This window comes from Schistocerca serialis, chromosome 9, assembly GCF_023864345.2.
Source record: "Schistocerca serialis cubense isolate TAMUIC-IGC-003099 chromosome 9, iqSchSeri2.2, whole genome shotgun sequence".
NCBI lineage: Eukaryota > Metazoa > Arthropoda > Insecta > Orthoptera > Acrididae > Schistocerca > Schistocerca serialis.
Window position 1 is genome coordinate 319,789,540 of NC_064646.1, and position 25,113 is coordinate 319,814,652.

A 25,113-nucleotide genomic window follows, 5' to 3' on the forward strand; every position below is an offset into this window, starting at 1 on the left:
TTTTCTGCAGATGGCAGCTATGTTTACCCTGGTGACATATGCTTTTAAATTCTTACATTTGTCCTCTAGCCACCCCTGCCTAGCCATTTTGCAGTTCCCGTCAATCTCCCTTTCGCTTGCTTCATTAACTGCATTTTTATATTCTCTCCTTTCATCAATTAAATTCAATACCTCTTGTGTTACCCAAGGATTTCTACTAGCCCTCATCTTTTTACATACTTGATCCTGTGCTGCCTTCACTTTTATCCTTCAAAGCTACCCATTGTGCTACTACTGTATTCCTTTCCCCTGGTCTTGTTAATTGTTTCACAAGCCGCAACATGTTTACAAATTGAACAGTGACCCGAAAATAGAATGAATTTCCTTTTCTTCATGTCCATGATCACAATTTTTTGTGTCATCAGGCTATTGGTTTCGGTCTGTAATGACGATCTTCAGGGCTGCAGCAAAATATGGAAAAAACACAAATACAACTAGCAGATTCTCTACAGCTTAAAACAATAAAGTAGACCACGATGAAAAGTATTACTGAAATGCATGTGCATTTGTGCACTTTAAATATGATGAGACATACTTGTTTTATAAAAACATGTCCTAATGTACTGGAGCCACAGTGGCATCGTCAAAAGCTAAACACAAAATCAGCGCCAGCATTGTTAGACATATATAAATAATGGCACACATGAGAGTCATCTTGTCAGCAGCACTACTGTTCAAAACAAACTGCCATACAGTAGCCACAAACGTTTGTATTGTAAGTTCGCCAGATGTTGTCACTGTAGATGTACATATATTCCTCAACGATGTAAAATAAAGGCAGGTACAATCAGTAAAGTCTGTGATGCACTTATAAAGTGTAAAAGGCAGTACAGTAACAAGGCCATGCTCTTAATTTGTTAGAAGAGTTTGAAATTTATAAAGCAAAAATACAAAAGCCAACAAAAGTGCTTAATTGGCAGAATAATTTCGTGCCTAATGCCTACTTTACTCTGTTTGACAATGTTCTACTTTAATCTCTGAACTCCTCTGTTTTATATATCTTACTCATAGTTTCACCTAGTATAGAGTGCCTTACATATTTTCTTCATTTTCTTATGTTGTGCGCATAACTCTAGTGTTTCCTTGCTCCTTCTCTGTTTACATAATATACTTCATTAACTAGATAATCTCGCTCATGCAGTGCTACGGGGTTTATCATTCTTTCCTTGGAACGGCGTGCCACAGGGTACGAGGGCCCCTCTGGCAGTCACATTCCTCTAGTCACTTCTCACGTATGCAGTGTCCTGGCATTAGTGCCAACAGAGGGCGCGGATTACGTGTGGTAGTCTGTTTTCATTTGGCTTTTTTAGCTATAACTTTGTAACTTTTATATTATTCTGTGTACTCAGAAAGCTGTTTATTATTTATATCATTATCTAAAATATTGCTGCTTGAGCATGTCAGTTACTGTCTCTTAACTTTTTCCTTTTTAACGTTCTAACTTTTCTCATGTTTTGTTTCATTGCTTTTACATTACTGTAGCACCTTTTGCACCTTATAAGCCCATTAGAGACTTTTCTGATCATATCCTCCTCTATTTTAAATCATTGAAGAACATATGTACACCTACAGTAGCAACATTTGGCAAACTTGCAAAACAAACATTTTGTGACTACTGTACAGCAGTTTGTTTCGAACAGTAGTGCTGCTGACAAGATGACTCTTCTGTATACCATTATTTATATATGCCTGACAATGCTGGTGCTGATTTTGTGTTTAGCTTTTGACGATGCCACTGTGGCTCCAGACATGAGGACATGTTTGTATAAAACAAGTGTGTCTCATCATATTTAAAGTGCACAAAAGCACATGTATGTCAGTAATACTTTTCATCGTGGTCTACTTTATTGTTTTAAGCTGTAGACAATCTGCTAGTTGTATTTGTGTTTTTCCCATATTTTGCTGCAGCTCTGAAGGTAGCCTGATGACAAAAATTTGTGACCATAGACATGAAGTAAAGAAAATTTACTTGTTAATTTGTTCCCTAAACCCTCTGAAACTCTCTACTATCTCTAATTCTTACAGTTTATCCAAGTTCCATTTCCTTACATTCCTACCTTTTTGCAGTTTCTTAAGTTTTTAATCTACAGTTCATAACCAATAAATTGCGGTCAGAGTCCCCATCTGCCCCTGGAAATGTCGTACAATTTAAAATATGGTTCTGAAATATCTGTCTTACCATTATATAATCAATCTAAAACCTTATGGCATTTCCACGTCTCCTCCTCCTGTACAACCTTCTTTCATTGTTCTTAAACAAGGTGTTGGCTATGATTAAATTATGCTCTTTGCAGGATTCTAACAGGCGACTTCCCCATTCATTCCTTTCCCCCAGTCCATATTCATCTACTATTTTTCCTTCCTTCCTTTTTCTACTGTCCCCCATAACTATTAAATTTTCATCTCCCTTAACCATCTAAATATTTTCTTTTATCTCATCATACATTTCTTCAATCTATTAATCATCTGCAGAGCTAGTTGGCATATAAACTTGTACCGCTATGGTGGGTGTGGACTTTGTATTTATCTTGGCTACAATAATGCTTTCACTATGCTGTTAATAGTAGCTTATCTTGTTCCTATTTTTGTATTGATTATTAAACCTTCTCCTGTGTTATCCCTATTTCATTTTGTATTGATAGTCCTGTATTCACCTGACCAGAAGTATTGTTCCTGTTGCCACTGAACTTCACTAACTCTCACTATATCTAACATTAACCTGTCCATTTTCCCTTTTAAATTTTCTAACGTACCTGCCCAATTAAGGGATCTGACATTTCACACTCCAGTCCGTAGAACGCCAATTTTGTTTCTTCTGATAACGACATCATCCTGACTCGACCCCACGCAGACGTCCAACTGTGAGACTATTTTACCTCCATGGTACCAAGCCTGTTAATCAGCTTCTTGAATAGCAAATAATTCTGTAACATATTTATAAAATATACTTCTTTCTCTCTGTATGAAATATTTTGCAAGTTTTAGGTGTGATCTTATTTTTGTGGTGCCACCTCCTTCCAGCCACTGAATAAAATGAGTTCTTACTTGTATTTTTCTTTTGGTATTACATTATTTTATCACTGTGATCACATCTTGCCATGTGTGCCTGTATTCGCTTTATGCTCACCTTTTTTGACACTTTGTGTGTGTGTGTGTGTGTGTGTGTGTGTGTGTGTGTGTGTGTGTGTGTGTGTGTGTGTGTGTGTTTTTGTTTGTGCGTGCGTGCGTGCGTGCGTGCGTGAGGGAGGGGGGCGGGGGGGGGGGGGGGGGGGGGGCACATGCTCGCACCCAAAAGGTATTTTCAGCATATTTTACTCCATGTTAACAGCTTGTTTGCTTTTATTAATCTATTCAGTTACTCCGTGCGCTACATATTTGGTATAGGTTTTGTCCTAGCAATTTAATTTTTGCCGTTGTGTTGTCTGGAGAGTCATTCAGTTACAGCTTGAACATCCTTGACGTAATATGTGCATTTCAGTGAATAGTAATGTAAAGTAGTCAGTGTATTACAATAAAATTTGCACAAAATTTATACTATTAATTGGAAGTGCCTCATACCACATATAACAAAAGTAAAGATGGGAATCATATTTTTGTTAACCTGTATCCTAATGATTACCAAACACTATTAAATTACAAATGGTATGTCTTCCCTTTTTCATGCGGAATTACATATTGGTGCTTCTTAGACCTGCTTTTTTACCACTGGTGCTATTGTTGTTCCAGCTGGTGAACAGTGACAGCTTTCATAGAAGTGAGTATCGCAATCATGGTTTCACTTTCTCGTCATCAGTTTCCTTTAAACGACTGAACTGATTTTCTGCTTTCATATGTTCTGATTTTTGGAAGCCATTGCCCGTGAAATGTTAATGTACAGTGAAATGTTTCTGCTCACAAGTAAGACAAAAACTATTTGTAAATTTAAATTCATAAATTGCAATCTCCTTGTTAATTTGCAGAGTTTTGTGCAAAAGAAAAAAAATCAGATGGGAAATAATTTGTTGCTGTCTTAATATTTAGCTTGTTGAATTGGGGGTGTTTGTGGCTGGTGATTGAGTTGACAAATTAATAATATTCTTTCCTGCAGAAAGCTCTAGGATGACTTTTGAAAAAATGTTGCATTCTTACATACTTAGAAATAAACTTCTCACAACCCAAATTTTTCAGCATTCTTCATTTATTGATTGATTCTTCAGTTCTCACTTTTTCTTTCAACAAATAAGTAACTGAATGTGACAACGCACTCACAGTGGCAGCTGTGATCGCTTATATGATCTTTAACAATCAGAGAGGTGTTTACTTCTTTGTTATGACTTGTAATATAATTACAATTTCATAATCCAAATGGTTTTGCTACAAGATTAAAGTTAAAATTTTCTTGACATTTTAAGTTGTCATTGTAATTCTAACAATTTATCAGCAGTTTCCTTTTTTGATGAAATCACACATCCTTCCTCACTTAATCTTTCGCTTCTCTTAATACAGCAGTCTTCCTTACTTACTTCGGCTTGAACATTTGCCCACATAAATTAGAATAATTATTAGTATGAACATTCTTCCAATAACTAACTTTTTCAAAACTAGTGTCTTTTTTGAAAATTACATGAATTATGTAATGTTAACTGTTCAGTGTCTTATTCATCCGTATTATTGATTCATCTGGCCAGTAAATGCATTGGTAGTACAGTGAATTCAAAGAAAAGAAAAATCATAAGCAGATGAATATAATTGAATAGCGCTAATGTAATACCATGATGTAACGTAAATGAAATATACAAATGTATAGTGGTATGTAGTAGTCATTCGTATTGTATTCTTTACTTGGTGAACCTTGGTCTATTACAAATAGCCTATCAAAATAATCTCTCTGTAAGGACTGAAAAGGTTTAAAACATCAAGAAGTTCATCATCATGAGCAACAAGCAAAAATTACTCCAAATTTTTATTTTTTTCTATGGATTTGAAGCTGAAAGAAATTCATGTCATAGTTGTTTTTTGTATGACAATGGGAAAGCAGACACACTGGGAGAAAATGGATAACAACACGAGTGTAATTATCATTCAAGCAGACTATTATTTTATTGGGAAATTTCAATGCAAAAACTCTAAAGAAGGAAAACTATAGGACAATAGTTGATACACATCCTGCACCCTTATGTTCCAACATAAATGAGGAAAGACTAGTAATTATATGTTAACAACAACATAGGCCTAAAATCCACATGCTTTGAGAGAAAACCCAAGAAACTATTGACACAGACGCACCAAACTCAATATGTGGTAAACGACATCTAAACCACAAAGCAATAAGTCGAAAGTCATCAAAAGAAATAATGAATGTTAAAAGTCCACAAATATTGGGTCAGGCTTGTTAAGCCTGAAACAGACTACAGGTTCCTTCAAACACCTGCCTGTTTTGTGTAAACATGTTTCATGGCAATAGTTGCATTTTATTTTCTACGCACCAAATTTGTTATATTTGTCTTCGAGTTAATTGTAATTCAATATGCAAATTAAATGTCTCCAAAATTATGTTCTTTTTCTGCCATATTTGTTGGTATTTGACTTGAATCTAGTGTCGAGCTACACTTAAGTGTGAGTGAATACTCAAGTGTGTGTGTGTGTGTGTGTGTGTGTGTGTGTGTGTGTGAAAAAGTTAGTTCACCAGAAAGAACTTGACTGCCAGTGCGTTCACAACTCTATGTACTAGGCTACCAAGAGACCTCAACCTCTGCAGCATTACTTCCCTTTCTGTGCTGCAATCCTGTACTTACATTATCCCTTTCTCCCCTCTACTTTTCCATCGGATGCTCTTTCTGGTGCAGACCCCACTTGGATCTGGTACATGATTTAGAACCTTTGTTTTCCATTTCATTTACGGTGCTCTCTATATCTTTTCATTAACAAATACGTGGTCCCCATTGCTCGGTTCAGTAAGGTAGTTTGCTCAAAACCCAACACGATAGCCATCCCATTGGGGTGGGTGGGTGGGGGGGGGGGTCGTCAAGTACCTGCTTGGTAGTAGTTCCCTGACCACACAGGGATTGCACTGTTGGGGCCTGAGCTGAAACAGCTCCCCCATGTGTGCTAAAGACTGTGTGCTCATTGTGACTGGTCACAGGAACTTCAAGTGATGGATTACTGGCCAGATAGCAATTGCTGAGACTGGGTGGTACCCATGGGAAGAGCCCCCTTTTGGGAGGGGTGGCAGTATGGTGGATGAGTTGCATAAGGACAAAGCTTCCTCCCACTGGTGGCCATACGGCCAGACAAGTCTCTTCAGTAGGAAAGAACTCGTTCAGTGCAGATAGATACAACCCCAGAATGTTTCCTTCCCTGGCTACGCCATGGGAGAAACCTAGGGCTGACTGAAAAACAGAGAAATACTCTCTACAATACCTGGTTTGTACAAAGACAGATGGGAAATCTTTTTTGGCCACAAAGCCTTTAGTCTTTGGGTTAGATAGACTTTGCCGAGACTACAGAGGACAAGTTTGGGAAAGTTGCAGTCATCTCCAAAATAAAGAGTGGACCAATTTAGATTAAAACAGCATCCCCTACCCAGTCACAGTAATTTGTTGCTTTTGTCAAGCTGGGTGACTGTCACTCCACATAATAGTTTAAACATTGTTCAAGGCGTCATGTTCCATCGTGACCTCTTGCTGTTGGAATGTCGGAGTGTACACTTTGCCCATTGTGTCCATAGGGTGCAAAAGAGCAGTTGGGTTGCCACCGGGGCCTTCATCATGGCCTTTGAGGGAAATTTGTTGCCTGAAAAGGTCAGGGTGACAGTATATCAATGTGATGTGAAACTGCATGTTGCCCCATTCCCCACCACCCCTATGTTTCTCCAACTCTATGTGCTGCTTCAGATGTATGAAATTCAGACACATCTCATTGCAATACCAGCACGGTCTGTAAGGGTTTTGGATGACCATTACACAAATGTTTGTTGTGCTCTTTGAATCCCAGTTCCTAGCTGATACAGCAACAGGAATGTGCTACCAACCCTTTGCGCCCTACAAGGTGAGACACACAGGGCTCACTGCCACAGACTGACTTTGCCTATGCAGTGTTTGTGTGTTGATGGCATCACCTCTGAACTAGTGGCAGTAGGTGATCCTGGGACATACCCTGCCACCTTGGTCCCATCAGTCTCTCACAGGATACCAGCAGCACAATCCTCCAGTGGAAGTATAGTGGTTTTTTCCACTACCTCGTTGAGCAGTGGCATACCTTAGGGTCCTTCCCTGCTTTCTGCCCTACCCTTCAGGAAACTTGGTTTCCAGCAACGCGGAACCCTGCCCTTCATGGCTCCTGGGATTATTTTAAGAATCATCCCTGTTATGATAGGGTATCAGGTGCACATATGTTCTGGACTCTATATATAGCGAACTTGTGCCTGTTGATACAATTTTTGAGACACTGGCTGCTCAGGTAAGGGTATTTCAGGATTTAACAAGCTGTAATGTTTATCTCCCTCCTGGTGGTGGAGTGCCGCGGAACATATTGTCTACATTGGTTCATCAGCTCCCCCTCCTTTCCTAATCTTGGGCAACTTCAATGACCCTAACCTTTGGTGTGGTGGAACCACTGGCTGCAATAAAGATATTGAAACTCATTGGCAAATCTAGACCTTTCTCTTTTCAATACTGGTGCCTCCACACACTTCATTGTGGCACATGGAACTTATTCAGCTCTTGATCTTCCTATTTGCAGCCCTTGTCTTCTCCCGTCCACCCACTGGAGGGTCCATGATGACTGTGTGGTGGTGACCACTCCCTGATCTTCCTGTCCTACCCTCAGCGCCACTTCCCTGGGCGCCTACCCAGATGGGTTTTCCACAGTACCGACTGGGGTGCTTTCACCTCCACTGTGTTCTGAGCTCCCCACTACATGAAGGCACTGATGCAGCTGTCCAGAGTGAAGCAGCAGCCGCCATTCTATTAGCAGCCAACTTTGTGATCCCCCATTATTTGGGATCCTCACATCAGAAGATAATACCTTGATGGTCCTCAGAAATCCCTGAGGCCATTGAAGATTGCATCAGACTTTCCAACACTAAGTGATATCCATCATTCAAGCACTTCATTGCCTTTAAACAGTTCTGTGCCCGGGCTCACCACTTAATAAAATGACAGCAGCAAGAATATTGGGATTGGTATGTTTCAATGACTGGACCACATACACCTCCTTCACAGGTTTGGATGAAGATCAGACACCTGTATGGATACAAGTCCTCTGCAGGTGTACTTGGTATTACCTTGAATGGTACGTCTCCCATCACATACCATGCTCCGGGGACCTACAACTGTATTCTAGGCAGAGTGGGTCTCCCACCTTACCCCATTTCACTCCCCTCCCACTTTTCCTTGATTTTATCTCTGTCTTATTGTATCTAGCTTCCAGTCAGGTTTCGCCAGATTTGCCTTTTGCATACTTCTCTGGGGCTTATTCCTGGTTCGATAAATGTAGGATGAAGGAGGCTCATGACCTCCAACAACTGGCTGAAGAACTTGAGAATCCAAATACTAGTATGTTGCAACAAGGATTACACCAATGGCAAGATACAATCAATACCGTCACTATGCATTGGCAATGGCAATGTTACTGACAATCACACCACTAAAGCAGAGTTATTAAAGACAGTTCTCCATAATTTTTTGATCAAAGAAAATGCAATAAATATTCCTGAACTCAAATGATGAACAGCTACCAACATAATTTGGAAGCAGGTCTCCACGTTTATCAAGGCGCCTAATGTCAGTTACTGAAAGTAAGTCTTCCAGTTCAGGGTCTATACCAGTTAGGTGCCTTTCAGGTCATGCTGATGATTTTAGCTCCTTTTTTAGCAATCATAAATGAGATGCAACAATAAAGTAATGAACAGATTATTTATATGCTTCTGGTGGTAACCCTGCATCTTGTTACCACAGGCATTGTGTGACTGTGATGCTTCCCCACCACAAACAAAAGTGGTGTGCGCCTACAGCATGTCAGTTAGGAGTAGCCGGTTGAAGAGTGAAGTCCTGTGTTTTCTCCTGGTCACAACAGCATGACCTCGAAATAGTGCACAGTGGTGTACCATCTCTTTCTGTGTGAAACAGGTGAGCTTCAGCAGGCTTTTGGAAACATTTTATCAAGGGCACACTTGTTTTGTTGGCACAAAATGTTTTCTGAAGGCAGAATTAATGTAGAACATGAACACTAGTGGACGACCATTGACAACAGGAACAGATAACAATGCAGGCAAGTTGAGTGAACTTGTGCGAGCTGATTCAAGATTAACACTGAAAATGGTGCAGATGAACTGAACATTTACTAGGAAACAGTGTGCCTGATATTGACTGAGGATCTGGGAATGAGAATACTTTTTGCTGAAATGGTTCCCAAAAATCTCGGACAGTGACAAAAAGATCAGTGGAGGACTACAGGTGCTGAAGTGTTGGAACAAGTGGAACTGAACCCAGAATTACTGAACTGAGCTGTCACTGGTGATCAAAGTTTGTTTTCAGAGTATGATCCAAAGACAAAATGTCAAAGTTTGGAACGGGATACAAAGGAGTTGCCAAGACCAAAGAAAGCCCACACGTTGAATTCAAAGGCAAAATGCACACATTGTTAACAATTGGTTGGCGCATCACAATAACACAATATCCCGTACTGCATTGCCTGTTGGACAGTTTTGGTGTTGAAGAGCATTGCAGCATTACCACAACCTCCTTATTCACTCGACATAACCCCATTTGATCTATACAACAAGTTCAGAAAAGATCATTCTTTTGAAACATAACCAGCCCTTTATTTACGTGAACTAAGGAGTGCTCTCAACAAGAGATCTCATTTTGATAACATATTAGCAGATTTCACCATTGACACCATTCTTCACAAGTGGCTTTCAATCAGACTGCATGCCTATAGGGTGTTGTCTCAGCTGTCCAGCTGGTGATTTCCTGTCAGAAAAGTCACAATTTGTAGTAATTAATGGGAAGTCAACTAGTGAAACCAAAGTTATATGTTGGGTTCCCCAAGGAAGGGTTATAGGCCCTCTGCTGTTCCATAATATTGCTACTTGATAGGGATCCATACCAGAGAGGACTGACAGAGGACATCAAAAATGTTAAAGGAACAACAGTATTTGTGTAATCACAAAACGGGGGAGAGTGTATCACATATGTGATAGGCAAAATGGGATGGCAATCATTGAAACAAAGATGTCCCTCATTGTGGCTAGAACTTTTCATGAAATTACAGTCACCAGCTTTATCCTCCTAATGCCAAAATATGTTGCAGAGACCCACCTACATAGGGAGAAATGACAATTATTATAAAATACGAGAAATTAGAGCTTTCACAGAAAGATTTAAGGATCCATTTTTTCCATGTACTAGTCATGAGAGAAATACTAGTGAAACAGTGTGAAAGTGATTCTCTGAACCCTCTGCCAAATCCTTAAGTATGAATTGCAAAATGGTTCAAATGGCTCTGAGCACTATGCGACTTAACTTCTGTGGTCATCAGTCGCCTAGAACTTAGAACTAATTAAACCTAACTAACCTAAGAACATCACACACATCCATGCCCGAGGCAGGATTCGAACCTGCGACCGTAGCAGTCGCGCGGTTCCGGACTGAGCGCCTAGAACCGCTAGACCACCGCGGCCGGCTGTGAATTGCAGTGTGAAGATGTAAGTGTATATATAGACAGCATGAAAATCAGAGCCACCAGACAGAAATTTTAAAACACAAGTCTGCGGCAGATAGTAACTTTTTTAATTCATTTGACTACAAATACCAGGAACGGGACAGCAGCAATGTGCGATAAAATTCTGCACTGCTACTGTCATGGGCTTATAAGCACAAAGAGTTTAGTCACCTGAGCTTTTGCTTAGGCTTCTGAAGTCCATGTGAGGAATATTCATAGTTGAATAATTCTTGAAACAGTAGTGGATAAAAATATAATGAGACTGGTTTTGTGAAAAAGGAAATGGCAAGTCTAAAACAGTGTTACCGTTAAAAAAGCTATATATTGTGATTCATTTTTAAAACTGTATGACATTACCCACCAGATATAACCCCGGTTGCCTTATTCGGCAAATTTGCTCCGCAGACATGCCATTTGTTCAGAGTTCCTATGTGCAGTATGCAGCTGTTTTTATAGGTGTCAGTGTTTCATTCTTTCTGTAATATTTCATAAATATAGTTTTTGTATGATGGTAAAAAGCTTTTATATCACATCATTAGATTTTATTTTGAGACTGCCTGAATTATAAGAATAATATTCTGCTGTTTCTAATTCTTGAGCGTGTCAATATAGACATAACATAATGACTGTCCTTTGTTTCCAGATTAAAAAGTAGGCATGGTATTGTGCATTATCTCTATGCAGCTTCAACTACGTTTTTTACTATGGCTTGAGATCCTTTCTGTATAGAGCTCCCATTAAATATTTTACATTAAGTCTTTATATACTATGCAAAAACTCATCCCTTCCAGTCAAGAAGTAAAACCAAAACTGATGCAGGCACCGGACTTTTCGGTGTAGGTAATTTTCGCTCCACGAACGAGATGTTTTATTTCAATTTTCTAACCATAATCTTAACTATTTGTTTTATTTGAAAAATGATTTTCAGCTAATTGGTCAGTTTGGATATGTATTAAATAGCTGTCTAATGTACCAAGATATTTTGAAACTATGATGCACATCTTTAATTATATCAGTGTGAGTTTAATAATAATGTTTATAAATGATACTAGGTCATTGCTGAAGGTTGATGAGTGTTAATGTTGTTTTCTACTTCAGTGTGCAGCATCAGATGTGTGTATGGTAATGACATGCATGAAATAATATTGTATAATATAGTCAGTAATGACTTCTTGCTTCCTACAGTATGTTGTCAGTATTGCCTTATGTCTTCATGGAAGTTCAGTCTTCTTTTTGTGTGTGCTCCAGTGCACATAATAATCACACGATTTTAATATTTAGTTCCCTCCTTTTGCTTTGTTTCGTTTTGTCAATTTTTGTTTTTTCAGGTTCAGCAGCAGATTCGTCCCTTAGTCACCCCTGAAGATCGTCCTCACTATTATTATGATGAACGTGTGACAAAAACTGTTCTGTCTGTGCTCGAGCTTACAGTAAGATTGGCACAGTTTGATGGCAGGTGGCTCACTGCTGCTTCGGGTATGCTGGAGCCCACATCTGTACATATGATATTGGCACTGGCTCTTTCCTCTGCATCCGAAGATATTCGTCGGAGAATTTTCAACCTTGTTGCTTCACCTGCATTTACGAGAGACTGGTTGGTGACTGTCTTTATCCTTTATGCAGTTGCTTTCTTTTCATTAAATTTTCCTCAAATTTTGATTATTTGTTTCAGTTCTAACTGCAGAAATGAAATTTGTTTGGTTTCTATTTTTACTCCTGCAAAATGAAATTGCTGTATGTTCTTTATCATCGTACTATTTTTAATGTCGTATCAATATACAGCTAAAATGTTGGAAGGTAAGGTACCAAATACAGGGACTACATAAAGTCCTGGAACACTTTCAATTATTTATTGCACAAGAACTAAACATTGTATAGATCTCATACATATTGCATTTTGAAGAGAAACTCTGACAGCGTTTTTCAAACAAACATTCGATATGCAAACCGTGAGTGACCCAGCAGACGTCAGTACGGTAATTGAATTCTTGCCGTACGCGTCCCAGCGTGGCATCGTTGACTGTTTCCTAGTAAATGTTCAGTTCATCTGCACCATTTTCAGTGTTAATCTTGAATCAGCTCGCACAAGTTCACTCAACTTGACTGCATTGTTATCTGTTCCTGTTGTCGATGGTCATCCCAGCGTGGCTTCCCGTATTCTCTCCTGGAGCTCTGCCACATCACTTGGTAGAGGCGGTACATTCACCAGATCTTTGATGTGTCTGCCCCTCCCCACAGAAAAGTCACACGGAGTGATATCTGGTCATCAGGAAGGCCATTGCCTGAAACAGCTGTCTCCTTCTGTAGCACGGCTGATTCATCGATGTGATCCACAAACTTCGTGTTGAAAATGGGGTGGAGCCCCATCGTGCTGTAAGATGAACAGAGAGTCCGATTGCATTTGTGGCATCAACCATTGCTGCAAAATGTCCAAGTAGGACTATCCAGTGACAGTGCTTTCGACAAAGAAGAGTGGCCCGTAAAGTTTTCGACATGACAGGGCACAAAAAAACTTTTGGGGAACCCTGCTCAAATTCAATGAATTTGTGTGGATCCTTTGTACCCCAGATTCAACAATTATGCCTGTTCACTTTGCCATTAGTGTGAAAAGTGGCTTCGTCACTAAAAATTAAGGCATCAACAATGCCACTCCCATCCTCATTCAATTGTTGCAACTGTGAACAAAACTCAAAACACTCGTCTTTGTCGTCATCGCTGAGCGGCTGCATTAGCTCCAATTTGAATGGTTCCGTAGACAGCTTCTGTCGCAGGACTTTCCACACTGTCATTGGAGCCATTTCGAGTTCACAGTATGCATGACGCACCGATTTCTTTGAACTCCTTCTGAATGTCTCTCGTACACGCCCCACATTCACTTCACTCACACTGGGACGTCCATTAAGCAACCAGTCATTACGAATTTGTTGTGCTAGTGGTAAATGGTCTTCCTTGTTGGTGTCTTCTTACCATACTTGGTTCTAAACATCCGTTGAAGAGCTGTAGCACACTTGTTTTTGTCAAATTCCTACACACAGAAAGCTCGCTTCACACCTGAACTCACCATGTTTGCGACTAGCGCTGACTGTTGGCAAATTACCAAACTACGCTGTGATGGTATACATGAAAAAAAAAACTTTCAGGGTTTCTCTTCAAGATGACATATTTATGATATCTGTACAATATTTGGTTCTTGTGCAATAAATAATTGAGTGTTCCTGGACTTTATGTACACTCTGTATAAAGAAGGGATGTAACTAGCCATGTTGAGGGGCAATGAGGATTGTGCGTATTCATCGTGGGATGGCGATAGCAGCATCTTTGAGAGGGAATACCTGCTCGGATGCAAATATAGAAGTTCCTGCGATCACTGGCCCGCCTTGAAGATCTGCTGAATTGTTAATAATATATAAATATGAACAATCAATCAACAAATAAGCTATGAGAAACAAATGATGTCTTCTTTTGACTTTAATTCTGTAGTTGATCTTGAGCATTGTTGGAAGGTCTCCTTGTAATTTAGCCTAATGTATACCACAAAGAGTGACAATAGCAAGACATATTAAACAAAACATGATAAGAAAGTATATAAGAGGAATAACCTACTTTATATGAAGAATTTCTGTGAAATAGTGTCATTCGCCCAGGAAGCCAGACAAAAGAGTCATTCAATAAAGGAAGGGCGCATGTTAATCTTTGCACTAAAAAGCAGCTATTACACATAATTTTATTACTGATGATGACATACAATTAAAAGTCACAACATTGTATTCAATAAAATAAATTTTGTTAAGATGAAGAAATGGAAGATCGGTGGCTGATGCCAGTCAGCGACTAATTGCAGTGGATGTCCAATAACTATGAGACATTGCATTGTGAGAGGTAGTTGTGCAACTACTTTACAGCATCATTAAACCTGCGTGGTGAAGTCCACATTATGACCCAATGTGTTGTATAGCAAGGCAAGGTGAGCTGTATTTACTCAAAAACAGTTTTAATTTCTTCTATTTTTTTCTGACTTCTGTGATACTGCATGTTGAGAGAGAATTGAGTTGATTTTAAGTAATTCCCAAAGCATGTGTTGGTAACTGTTATTAATTAGGGAAGTGATGTTCAAGCATTACTATTTAAACTGTATGCCAATACCGACAACTAAATTGGATTAAATTTTAAAGACCGTGTCTGAAGTGTTAAGTTTGAAAAAGTTCTTGCTGAGATGAAAGCTGCTGCAGGACAGCTAACTACTGAACTAATTGCTGGATTAGATACAACTGATGGTAACATAGACCAACAAGCCAATAAGTTAGAGGAACATATTGCTGGCTCACACCAGGAAAAGGCTTAATTAAGTAAAAAAGATACAATAATTAAAATCCACTATACTAAATTTAAAAGGAGAGTTATTACCTGAGATAGTTAAGCAATATGATTTGGTTAAGTATGAGATAAATGAACAGTCTAACAAAGTGAGGTGTTCTGTTGGATGTTGTACACCTTAATGCAGTTTTTCATTACCTTTTTATATTTGTGGAAGGCTGTGCCGGACTTCTTCCCTGACTTTGTGGTTGTTAATAAACTCAATACCATAGTTCTAACTACCTTTATAGAGTAGGTATTAGCAAACCAGATATTGATGTTAAACGTGCGAATCATCGAACTTATTAGTGGTTTCTGTCAACTATAATATTCTAACACAGATTCTCAGCGTAGAATAAAAATTAAAAGAATATTTCATTTGTCTCCTTACATTCACCAAATGAAAATAAATTAACAGTTCTGCACAATATCTGTACTCATACGTATGATACCTTATTTTATAGTTTTCATTCACAAGTATCAATCATTGGTAAAAAGACATAGGGATCAGTCTGGGGTAATATATATCATCATAGAAGTAAATATGGATATAAAACAGATTGAAGAATTTAGGAAAATGTAGATTGCTACTTACTGTAAAAATGACAACATTAAGTTGCAGACAGGCGCAGTTGAAAGGTATGTGCATAAAGCTTTCGGCCACAACCTTCATCGGAAAAAGAGAAACACATACCATATATTCACACAAGCTAGCACACATCAAGCACACATGACCACCAACTCTGGCAGCTTGGATATTTTACAGACTGTGTGGGCAGTGGAACACCACTTTGGGATGGTTGCGAAGGGGTTGTTGATACGTATTTATGGCTGAGCAGCCGGAGTTGGAGGTCGTGTGTGTGTGTGTGTGTGTGTGTGTGTGTGTGTGTGTGTGTGTGTGTGTGTGTGTACACTTGCTTGTGTGAATGAATGGTGTGTGTTTCTCTTTTTCTGATAGAGGCTGTGGCTGGAAGCTTTGTGTAAGAGTCTTTTAATTGTGCAAGTCTGCAACTTAACTTGTCATCTTTACCGAAAGTAGCAATCTGTGTTTTACTACACTGTTGATATTCCCACCTGGAGTGTCCATTTTTTTAGACTGAATAATTTATTCAGTAAGAACTGTCAGAAGTACAAAAGCAGTTCTCTGTCACTAGCGTGAGACTAAATTGTCTCAAGAGTTCAGAAATGTAATCTGCAGATTGAGTGAGTGCTTCGTGTTTGTTTATTCATTACTGACTCTGGCCATGGACATGAAATATCAGAACATGTAACTACTATGTGGAGATATTCAATGCGATCATTTTGGCAAGAACCAGTAACAAGCAAATTGCGTCTGATAGGCCAGGAGTAATATACTGTAAAGGAGATGACTGGTGGCAGAACTTTACGCTGTATGTTTGGAGATGCGTAACTTGCTGGAATCTTTCATTTGGAGTATGCTGCAAGTTTCGTTCAAGCTAAAAAGAGTGTGCTGAAAGTTGATACTAATAATCTAGTGATACTCTGTTGGAAAGGGCAAATACTACAGGAACAACACTTTCTGGTTGAAAATGTTCTGTAAAGATTTACTCATTGAAATCGTTTTACCATGACAGAAATTAGTAGTCACAGATAGAATAAATGACATTCTGGTGAAACAGTGAGTGGTCAAATATAGTAGAGAGGTGAAGGTGTCTCAACAGACCAAAAAAGCTTTGGAAATTATTTACTGTGTCAAAGAGAGAACTCAAGACAAAGATACTGCTAATGAAACCTAAGAAAAAGTATTGAATTTCTTGCTGTAACTATCTTCTTTGCAATGATTCACTGTTGTGACCATTTAGCATTGTTTGGATTTTATATATTGCCAATAATTAGCAAATTTTTATTCCATTCAGTATTATTTGCGACACAATTTATTCTTTATGAGGTACAGCAAAAATCGATATATACAAAGAAACATGATTTAACATTCATCTAAATTTTCTCTAGTGGTAATTGCTGAGTGCTTTGTGGTTCTGAACACTGTCTTTGTGTAAACATGCTGCTATTCATGACATCAGTAATGTCTACAGTCTGAGTAAAACAACTTGGTCTTTTATGTTTGCCACTTCAACTACCAGCTTCCCTTTCTTTAAGACTCTGGCAACAGGATGCAGGCTGCCAGTCCCAGCAGAACATATTTTTGTATGATTTGGCCAACAACATTTAAATGGGCTGCCAGCAAGGCTTGATACTGGATTAAGTGTGTACTCCACACTTATCGGCAACTGTAAATAAGTTTATGCTTTGTTGTGGAGCGTTCGGAGCAGTGATACGTTTGCATGTGAAATTATCTCTTCTGTCACTGAGTGACCATAATGGCCCCAAAATTGAAGATGTCAGAGAGGAGACTGAAATAATGAATTCAGCAATCTGAAATTGTTTCATTGTGGAAGATCATAATATGGTTTCTCCTTTCAACCATCAAACAAACACTAAAATGTCAGATATTGAGATGAGTTGAAGAGGAGTAGAAAATCAGCTAAACTGCTTGATAGACATTTTGAACAGGTGAGACATTTCTGAGATTGTACAGAGATTATGCAAAAGAACTTGCTCCCCTTCTAGTAGTAGATGATTCGAAAACAATGACGGGCATTGATTGATTGATTGATTGGGAAAATTCTGTTGTGAAGAAGGATCATCAATCCGATGAATGTAATTATAGGCCTATATTGCTGATGTCACTCCGTTGTAGAATTAGGGATCCTGTTCTGTGCTCACACATATAATATTTCTGTAGAAAAAAAGTTGATTCTGTAGAATCTAACACAGTCCATAAACAGAGATTTTGAAAAAAACACAGATCAGTCAGTTTGTTCATGAAATCCAGAGCACTGTAGACAAAGGTGCCCACTCTTGGCTTCCAGAAGGCATTCGATAAAGCTCCACACTGCCATTTAGTGAACAGAATGTGAGCTAACCAAGTGTTGGAGCAGATTAGTGACTGAATACAGAACTTTCTGAGAGAGAGGACTCAATACATTATTTTTAATGGGATGGAATGAACTGACATAGAGGTAATTTCTGGAGGTGCCCCAAGGGAGTTATAAGACCGTAATCATTTACAATTTGTGTAAATGATCTGATGGATAATGTTGGAAGCTGAATGAAGTTTTTTGTAGACAATGCTGTTGTCTATTGCAAGAGTGTAGCAAATGTAGAATGACCTGCAGAGTATCGAAGATTAGTGCAGGGACTGACAGTTGACCCTGACTGTAGAAAAATATAACATACTCCACATAAATAGGTGAAGAGATCCATTAATGTTTTATTATGCTATTGGTGAAAAGCCACTGCAAATAATAACTGTAAAATATGCTGGAGGAACCACTTTAAAATGGAATAACTGTATAAAACAAATTGTAGCAAAAGCAGATGCTAGGCTGAGGGTTATTGGATGAATTTTAAGGATTCATCCATGAAAGAAATGGCTTATGAACACCTGGTTAACTAATTTTTGAGTACTGTTCACCAGTCTGGGACACTTACGAACTCCCATAACAGAAGAGGTAGAGAAGAGCCATTGAAGAATGGCACTTTTGTCACAGAATCGTTTAATAAGTGTGAGAGATGAGGTGTTCAATAAACTCCAATAGCCACTGCTACAAGAGAGGTACTGTGTATCACAGAGAAGGTTACTGTTAAATTCTAAGATGTACATTCAAAGAGGCATTGGACAACATATTACTTCCTCTAGCACTGCTGTACAGAGCACCCATCCTACTCAACATATTGCTGCGACTCCAGATCTCACATTGTTTACCATTGTCCTCAGAAGATAGATTTTTAATGAAAGCTTGAACACTATCTTAATTCAATTTCTCTTGATGATCTATCTTATCCTGACCATATTTAACCTTAGACTGGTGAGGATACAGCCTTGTTGCTCTTCTTGTTGAGTACCTTCCTGGATGGTGAAATGAGTTTGAAAGTACTTATTGCCACTTTCTCTTTATGCTTCTCATAGGTGGATAAATTCTTGGGGCAGGTTCTTGACACCTTATACAGCTATCGCTTCGTGACTAGAACTCCCAGAACTGGGTACTTTATGATGTTCATTTTTACATTATTTAGCGTACGCTACAGTTTTGATTCAAAATTTCTACCATTTTTCATGCGGTACAATATGTAACTCCATCAGTACTGGCTGAAAAAGGAGCCTGCGCCTTTTCTCTGCTCTTAATACTGAATTGTAATTCTTCTAAAATTAGTACTCCTTTAACAGTCATACAATGTAACTTTTGAAGTACTGCTTGTTGATTCCTCGTTGCTGATTGGCAGCAAGTGTGGATCAGACTTACCTTCATCATTCACACATGAGCTAACTTAATTTTTTTGTAACAATAAGTATTTTGATCATATTGACAGTTCACCACCGGCAATGGAGGGTGAAGCTTTGACAATGCCAGCCACTCATGCTGGTGAAAAATCAGTAAAATCATCAGACGAATGTCGGCCGAATAACCCGAGACAGAAGCAGATAGGCAGTTTGTCATATTGACAGTGTTTGCATGGATAGCTTACTTTCATCCCTAGTAGATTTTGATGAGAGAGCCATTGTTTATGCAGTTTTAAACTGATGGTATTATGGAGATGTGACAACACATTCTTATTGTAGCCTTATGATGAGAATAATTTGGTGACATTATCAGAATCTCTACTGTCTTTATGATGATTTATTCAACTGTGCAATCGGACAAGAACAGATCTGTTAGTTTGGTGACAGGATATTCATGGACTATGAGTGTCCATAGAACTTGGGTTACTTGGCATACATTGTGTTCGATGCAAACAGCCTCTAGAATGTGCTTGTACACTTCAAATTTGCTTGCAATAAAAATTGATCTTTACCACATCAGAACAAGAAATCTCTGCAAATATAATTACAAGGTCAAACACAGGAACAAGATGGAAATGTTACCTAGTCAACTGCTTTTTTTCTTGTATAGGAAGTGTGTCCTCATGGTCAAATCAAGATGAAACATCAAGTGAGATTGGATCTGCCCACTGTCTAAATGTATAAATTGGCAGTACTGGGATTTTGTCTCTTGAATGTTAGAAATGGCCAGTTATTATCTGTCTTTGTAATCTTATAGCCAGCCGAAGTGGCCGTGCGGTTCTAGGCGCTGCAGTTTGGAACCGCGAGACCGCTACGGTCGCAGGTTCGAATCCTGCCTCGGGCATGGATGTGTGTGATGTCCTTAGGTTAGTTAGGTTTAACTAGTTCTAAGTTCTAGGGGACTAATGGCCTCAGAAGTTAAGTCCCATAGTGCTCAGAGCCATTTGAACCATTTGTAATCTTATAGTTTCCTCATGTGAATTTTCCTTTTGATACAAACGGGTGAATATGACATTCATTTTATAACATAACAGACCCCCCACCCCCCCTCTGTAACAAGTAAAACAAACGGCACGCATATAATCAGTGTTACAATTTGACATGAGTTTAAAGTTTTGAGGGATATTTGGATCCATTATTTTGATAAGTGTCATTATTCTTTATCTCCTCTCCATCATCATCCCCCCCCCCCCCCCCCCCACCCACCCACCCACCCACCCACCCACTCACCCACCCATCTCCTACCCATTCCACACCTCATAAGTTTATCCTAAGAGGAGATTGTTTTATTCACAGAAACTTGTTACCTACATTGTGCATTTAGTGTTTAAAACATTGTAAAATATGTTATATCTATTCTGAATATGCCTTTCTATTATTATTATTATTTTACAGTTTGTCACAACTGGCAAAGTCCCTTTGCAGAATCCAACCTGTTGCCAGTGGTCTGTCATTGGGAGCTAGTGGTCTGAATGGAGGAGGGGATGTGTATAATATCTCGGCAAACACCTTCTTTAATACCTTGCCTCCATACAATCTTGAAAGGCAGGCACGTTTGGATGATCTTATGAACAAGCTGGAAGCTGCTGCAGCGAGGAAAGAGGTGTAGTACACAAATTCAGCATATTAAGTAGTACTAATTCTGACATATAAAATAAATTTCAGTGAACTATTCAATTTGAGCCCATGTCTAATGGATAAATGAATGAGGAGGAGGTGAGGAGAAAGGAGGGGAGAAGTGAAGGGGCAGTGAGATCTAGGTCAGTAAGGGACAAGAAGAGCACTTGCTGTCATACAGGTAGGGTTAGAAATGTTTTGCACTTGGGGCGAAAATGATGGCAGCAGGATAGAATAGAGGAAGAGAGAACAGTTGATAAAGAGTCGCAGGCTCATACACCTGTAAATCAGACTAATATGAGGAGCCAGAGCAGAGGAATGACGGGAAGAAGCTGATACTGGTGAGGGAGGAAGGTAGTGGAAATGGGGGTTGTGATGCATGTAGAGAATGAAGTTAAGGCAGTAGTCATCAAACTTTCTTGCTCAAGAGCCAACACTGTCATTGTGGGGCAGCTCCTCAGGCCATGTATTTACCAGTCTTATTATTAATTGGTAAACTACATAAATTAGTATGTTACGAGCCCCAATTACTATGATAAGTTAACTGCTGGCCCTCAAGTTCTGATTGTTAAAAGTTGGCCCATTCAGAATATGTCGTGTCAAGTTTTCTCTGTTTCAGATTGCTGCCACCCGCATTAACATCAAAGTTGTGACACTTTAATTGCCTGTTGATGTGTTATTCTGTTAGCATATGACTAACTGATAAACAACAGTAATTGTACTTGTACTTATACTTAAATGCAGTATCAGGCACAATCACAAATATTTACAAATTGTTTTAAATGTAATTTTTCTTCTACTCATTGTGCTGTATTACAAGAGCCTTAATTTAATTTCATATTCCTTGCTGCAAGTACATACCACATTTGGAGAGGACCGTCTCTATAATGTGCATTCATGAATCAATATTAAATTGACAAAATTTGTGCCATAGCAGCTGTTCAGTGCAAGTCATACATGCCCATCAGTTGTCAGTTCTGGAAGACAAACAATGAAATATGCTGCCCCCCTCGATCTCCTAATCACTCAGTGGCCCCTGTTGTAAGCAGCCAACTTTGCTTAGCTCACAACTGATTTCACCTGTGCTCAATTAAAATTGAGCACATTTTAGAATATGACTGTCTCGGTAAGTATTTTTATTTGTTACTGAACAGAAAACTAGACTCTTAAGAAGCTCTTATTGTTAGTTGACGTTACTGGATCCGGCGGCTAGTTGGTAGATGCATATTATTATAAAATATGTCTGAGAAACATGGACTGCATGAATACTAGACTCAGGTTGTATGTAGTCAAAGTGTTGTAATTTGACAACCTCTGAGTTAAGGGAATTAAGGGTCTAAATGATAAACCCTATAAATAATTCTGAACTGAGCCAGAGTAAAGTACTGAGGCTTAAGAAGCTGATGAGGGTGGGAATAAGGGTTAGAGACATGGAGAGATTATGTGACCAGAGGATGTTTTAAAAGGACAGTTCTCATCAACTTGGTTCAGAAAAGCTGTTGTTGGGATCAATGATTCTGGTGGCATGGGTTATGAATCACCCATTGATGTAGACTGTGTCGTGATCAGTGAGACAGTGTGTCACTGGGTGATCAAATTATTCTCTGGCCACAGTTTGGCAGCCTCTTTCATAAGGGTTGACAGCTGGTTACTGGTCATGCCCACAAGAAAGTCTATACAGCAGAGTTGGTAGGCAATGTTCATCAAGTACATTACATGTATGAGAACACTGAAATTCAGAATGTGAACTTTTTGTTGCACTATGAACCAACATTTAGATGATAACTTAGCAAGGGCAAGGAAAATGGAGGTGACTTTTCAATTTATAATTTATATAAATTCAAAACTGTAGTAATAGAACACCATCATTAGAATAGAATGCCTTTTGTTAAATACAGCCAAACAGTTGGGTGAAATAGAAAAGAAGCAAAATAATCAGAAATGTCTTGGGACTAAAATATTACAATGGGAACTGAAAATTAAGAAACAGTAGATCATGAAAAAATAGAAGGAAAGCTAGACACAATAAGCAAGAGATGAGATGTATTTTATGGACACCTCAAAAGCTAGGTGATGTGGCTCAAAGGAATTAAAGCAAACCTGAGAGAAATGGAAGTAGCAGAGGAATAAACTGGAGAAAGAGAGAGGTTCTGAGGAAAAGTAAAAAGTCTCAAAGGCTTTCAAAAGCAAACAAAGAAAAAGACAGACGCAGTATGGGCAGAAGAAAGAAAAGAAAGGCGTAGGAAAAGAAAACTACTGGATAGAAAGAAAGGAGAAAAGAAAGAATACATAAGTTATTTCATGTGGTCCTGAGTAGATCAAACCATTTAAAAGAAATCAGTTGTCACTTAAAAATAGTATTTACAGAAAGATTCATCATTAAACTAAGATTACTCTGTTTTATGCTTGTATTTTTCATATTGACAGTGTAGTTGTGTTACAGTATTTGAATCATTCTTATATCTGGAAAAAAACTATCGAAGAATTCTAGTGTAGAATTGTACTCTACAATGTATGATGTTTGGGCCTTTATCGAAGTAGTGAATGATAAATGATACAGGAGATGGCTAGGGAAGAGTTTAAAAGTAGTTGAGGAGATACTGTTTCAGTTTACGTTTTGGGAATATTAGGGATTAGGTACAGTGGTGTATAGCAGAGCAGTCAGGAATATGTTGTAGTGTGAATACTTAAAATAAGAAAAGGATTGCATAAAGAAAGGGAAATAAGAAAGAGTGTCAATAAAACTGAGGTGTGATCAAAAATTAATGGGGCTTGTTACATCCAATTTTGAATTAAAAAAAAAATTTTTTTTTAATTTTTTTTAATTTTTTTTTTTTTTTTAATCCTGTTGTTACTGCTACTGATGTATGTTTGCATTTTCAGCTGTTTTGAATGTGTAGTTTACTGTTGACAGTTGAAAAGATTGTAATGTATTCAAACGCTCAGTGAATTTTTACTTTTGAAAAAGGTGGCTCAAAGAATTTGTAATAAATTTTGCTTGAAAAAATGGAAGAAACTACAGCACAACATTTGAAATTTTGACTGTGGCTTTTGGTGAATCTACTATGAGTAAGACAAGAGCTCACAAGTGGTAGAAATGTTTCAAAGAGGTTTGAGAAGACATTGAAGATTATGGCCGCCGGGGATGCCCTATGACCGCCCTAGACACCCTAGCGCGTCATTTACTGATGACAATGTGGAAGAAGTAAAGAAAATGGTTCTGGAAAATTGCCAAATCACCATTGTAGAGGTTGCTCATGATGTTGGGACATCCGTTGGCTCATGCCAAGAAATTTTTTTTGGATGTTTCGAGTGTGGAATGTGTAGCAGCAAAGTTCGTTCTGAAACTGTTCAATTTTAACTAAACGGGATGCTGTGTAGATGTCGCTCAGGAACTGCTGAATGAAGTCAACAATGATGCAAAACTTTTAAAGAAGGTTAGAACAGGTGACAAAACATGGATATACAGGTATGGTGTCGAAATATGGGTATGACATCGAAACCAAGGCCCAGTCAGCTCAACAGACACTGCCTAAAGAGCCGAGACCGAAAAAAATTCAGCAAATTTTATCACACATGAATGTTCTTCTCACTGTTTTCTACAATTACAATGGGACAGTGCATCGTAGGTTTCTTCCTTATGGTTGTACAGTCAATATACTACCTGAAGTTATGCACCATTTGTGTCAAGCAATCAGAAGAAAACAGAGTTGTGGCAAAACCACTCATGCTAATTGTATCACAATAATGCTGCTGCACACACCTCAATGCTTGTGCATAATTTTTTGGCAAAAGACAAAACTATTATGTGGTTTCAGCCATCATATTCACTGGACCTGGCCCTCTGCAACTTCTTTCTATTCTGCAGGCTGAAGAGAACCATGAAAGGACGTCGTTTTGTCACCATCGATGAGGTAAATCTGAATTGGTGAAGGAGCTTACCACCATAGTGAAAAGTGAGTTCCAGAAAATGCTTTCAAGATTGAAAAAAATGCTGGCACAAGTATATTATATCTGAGGGGGATTACTTTGAAGGG

At 38.6% G+C, this 25,113-nt stretch overlaps 1 protein-coding gene across 1 annotated transcript in view; it reads left to right on the plus strand.

The window, feature by feature from the left end:
• The window catches only part of LOC126419074 (uncharacterized), a 183,272-nt gene that overhangs the window by 101,036 nt on the left and 57,123 nt on the right, over positions 1–25,113 (plus strand). Inside the window, exons 7-8 of the mRNA XM_050086159.1 lie at positions 12,072–12,337; positions 20,855–21,062. Of these exons, the coding sequence (XP_049942116.1) occupies positions 12,072–12,337; positions 20,855–21,062 (474 nt within the window). The remainder of the gene's footprint in view (positions 1–12,071; positions 12,338–20,854; positions 21,063–25,113) is intronic.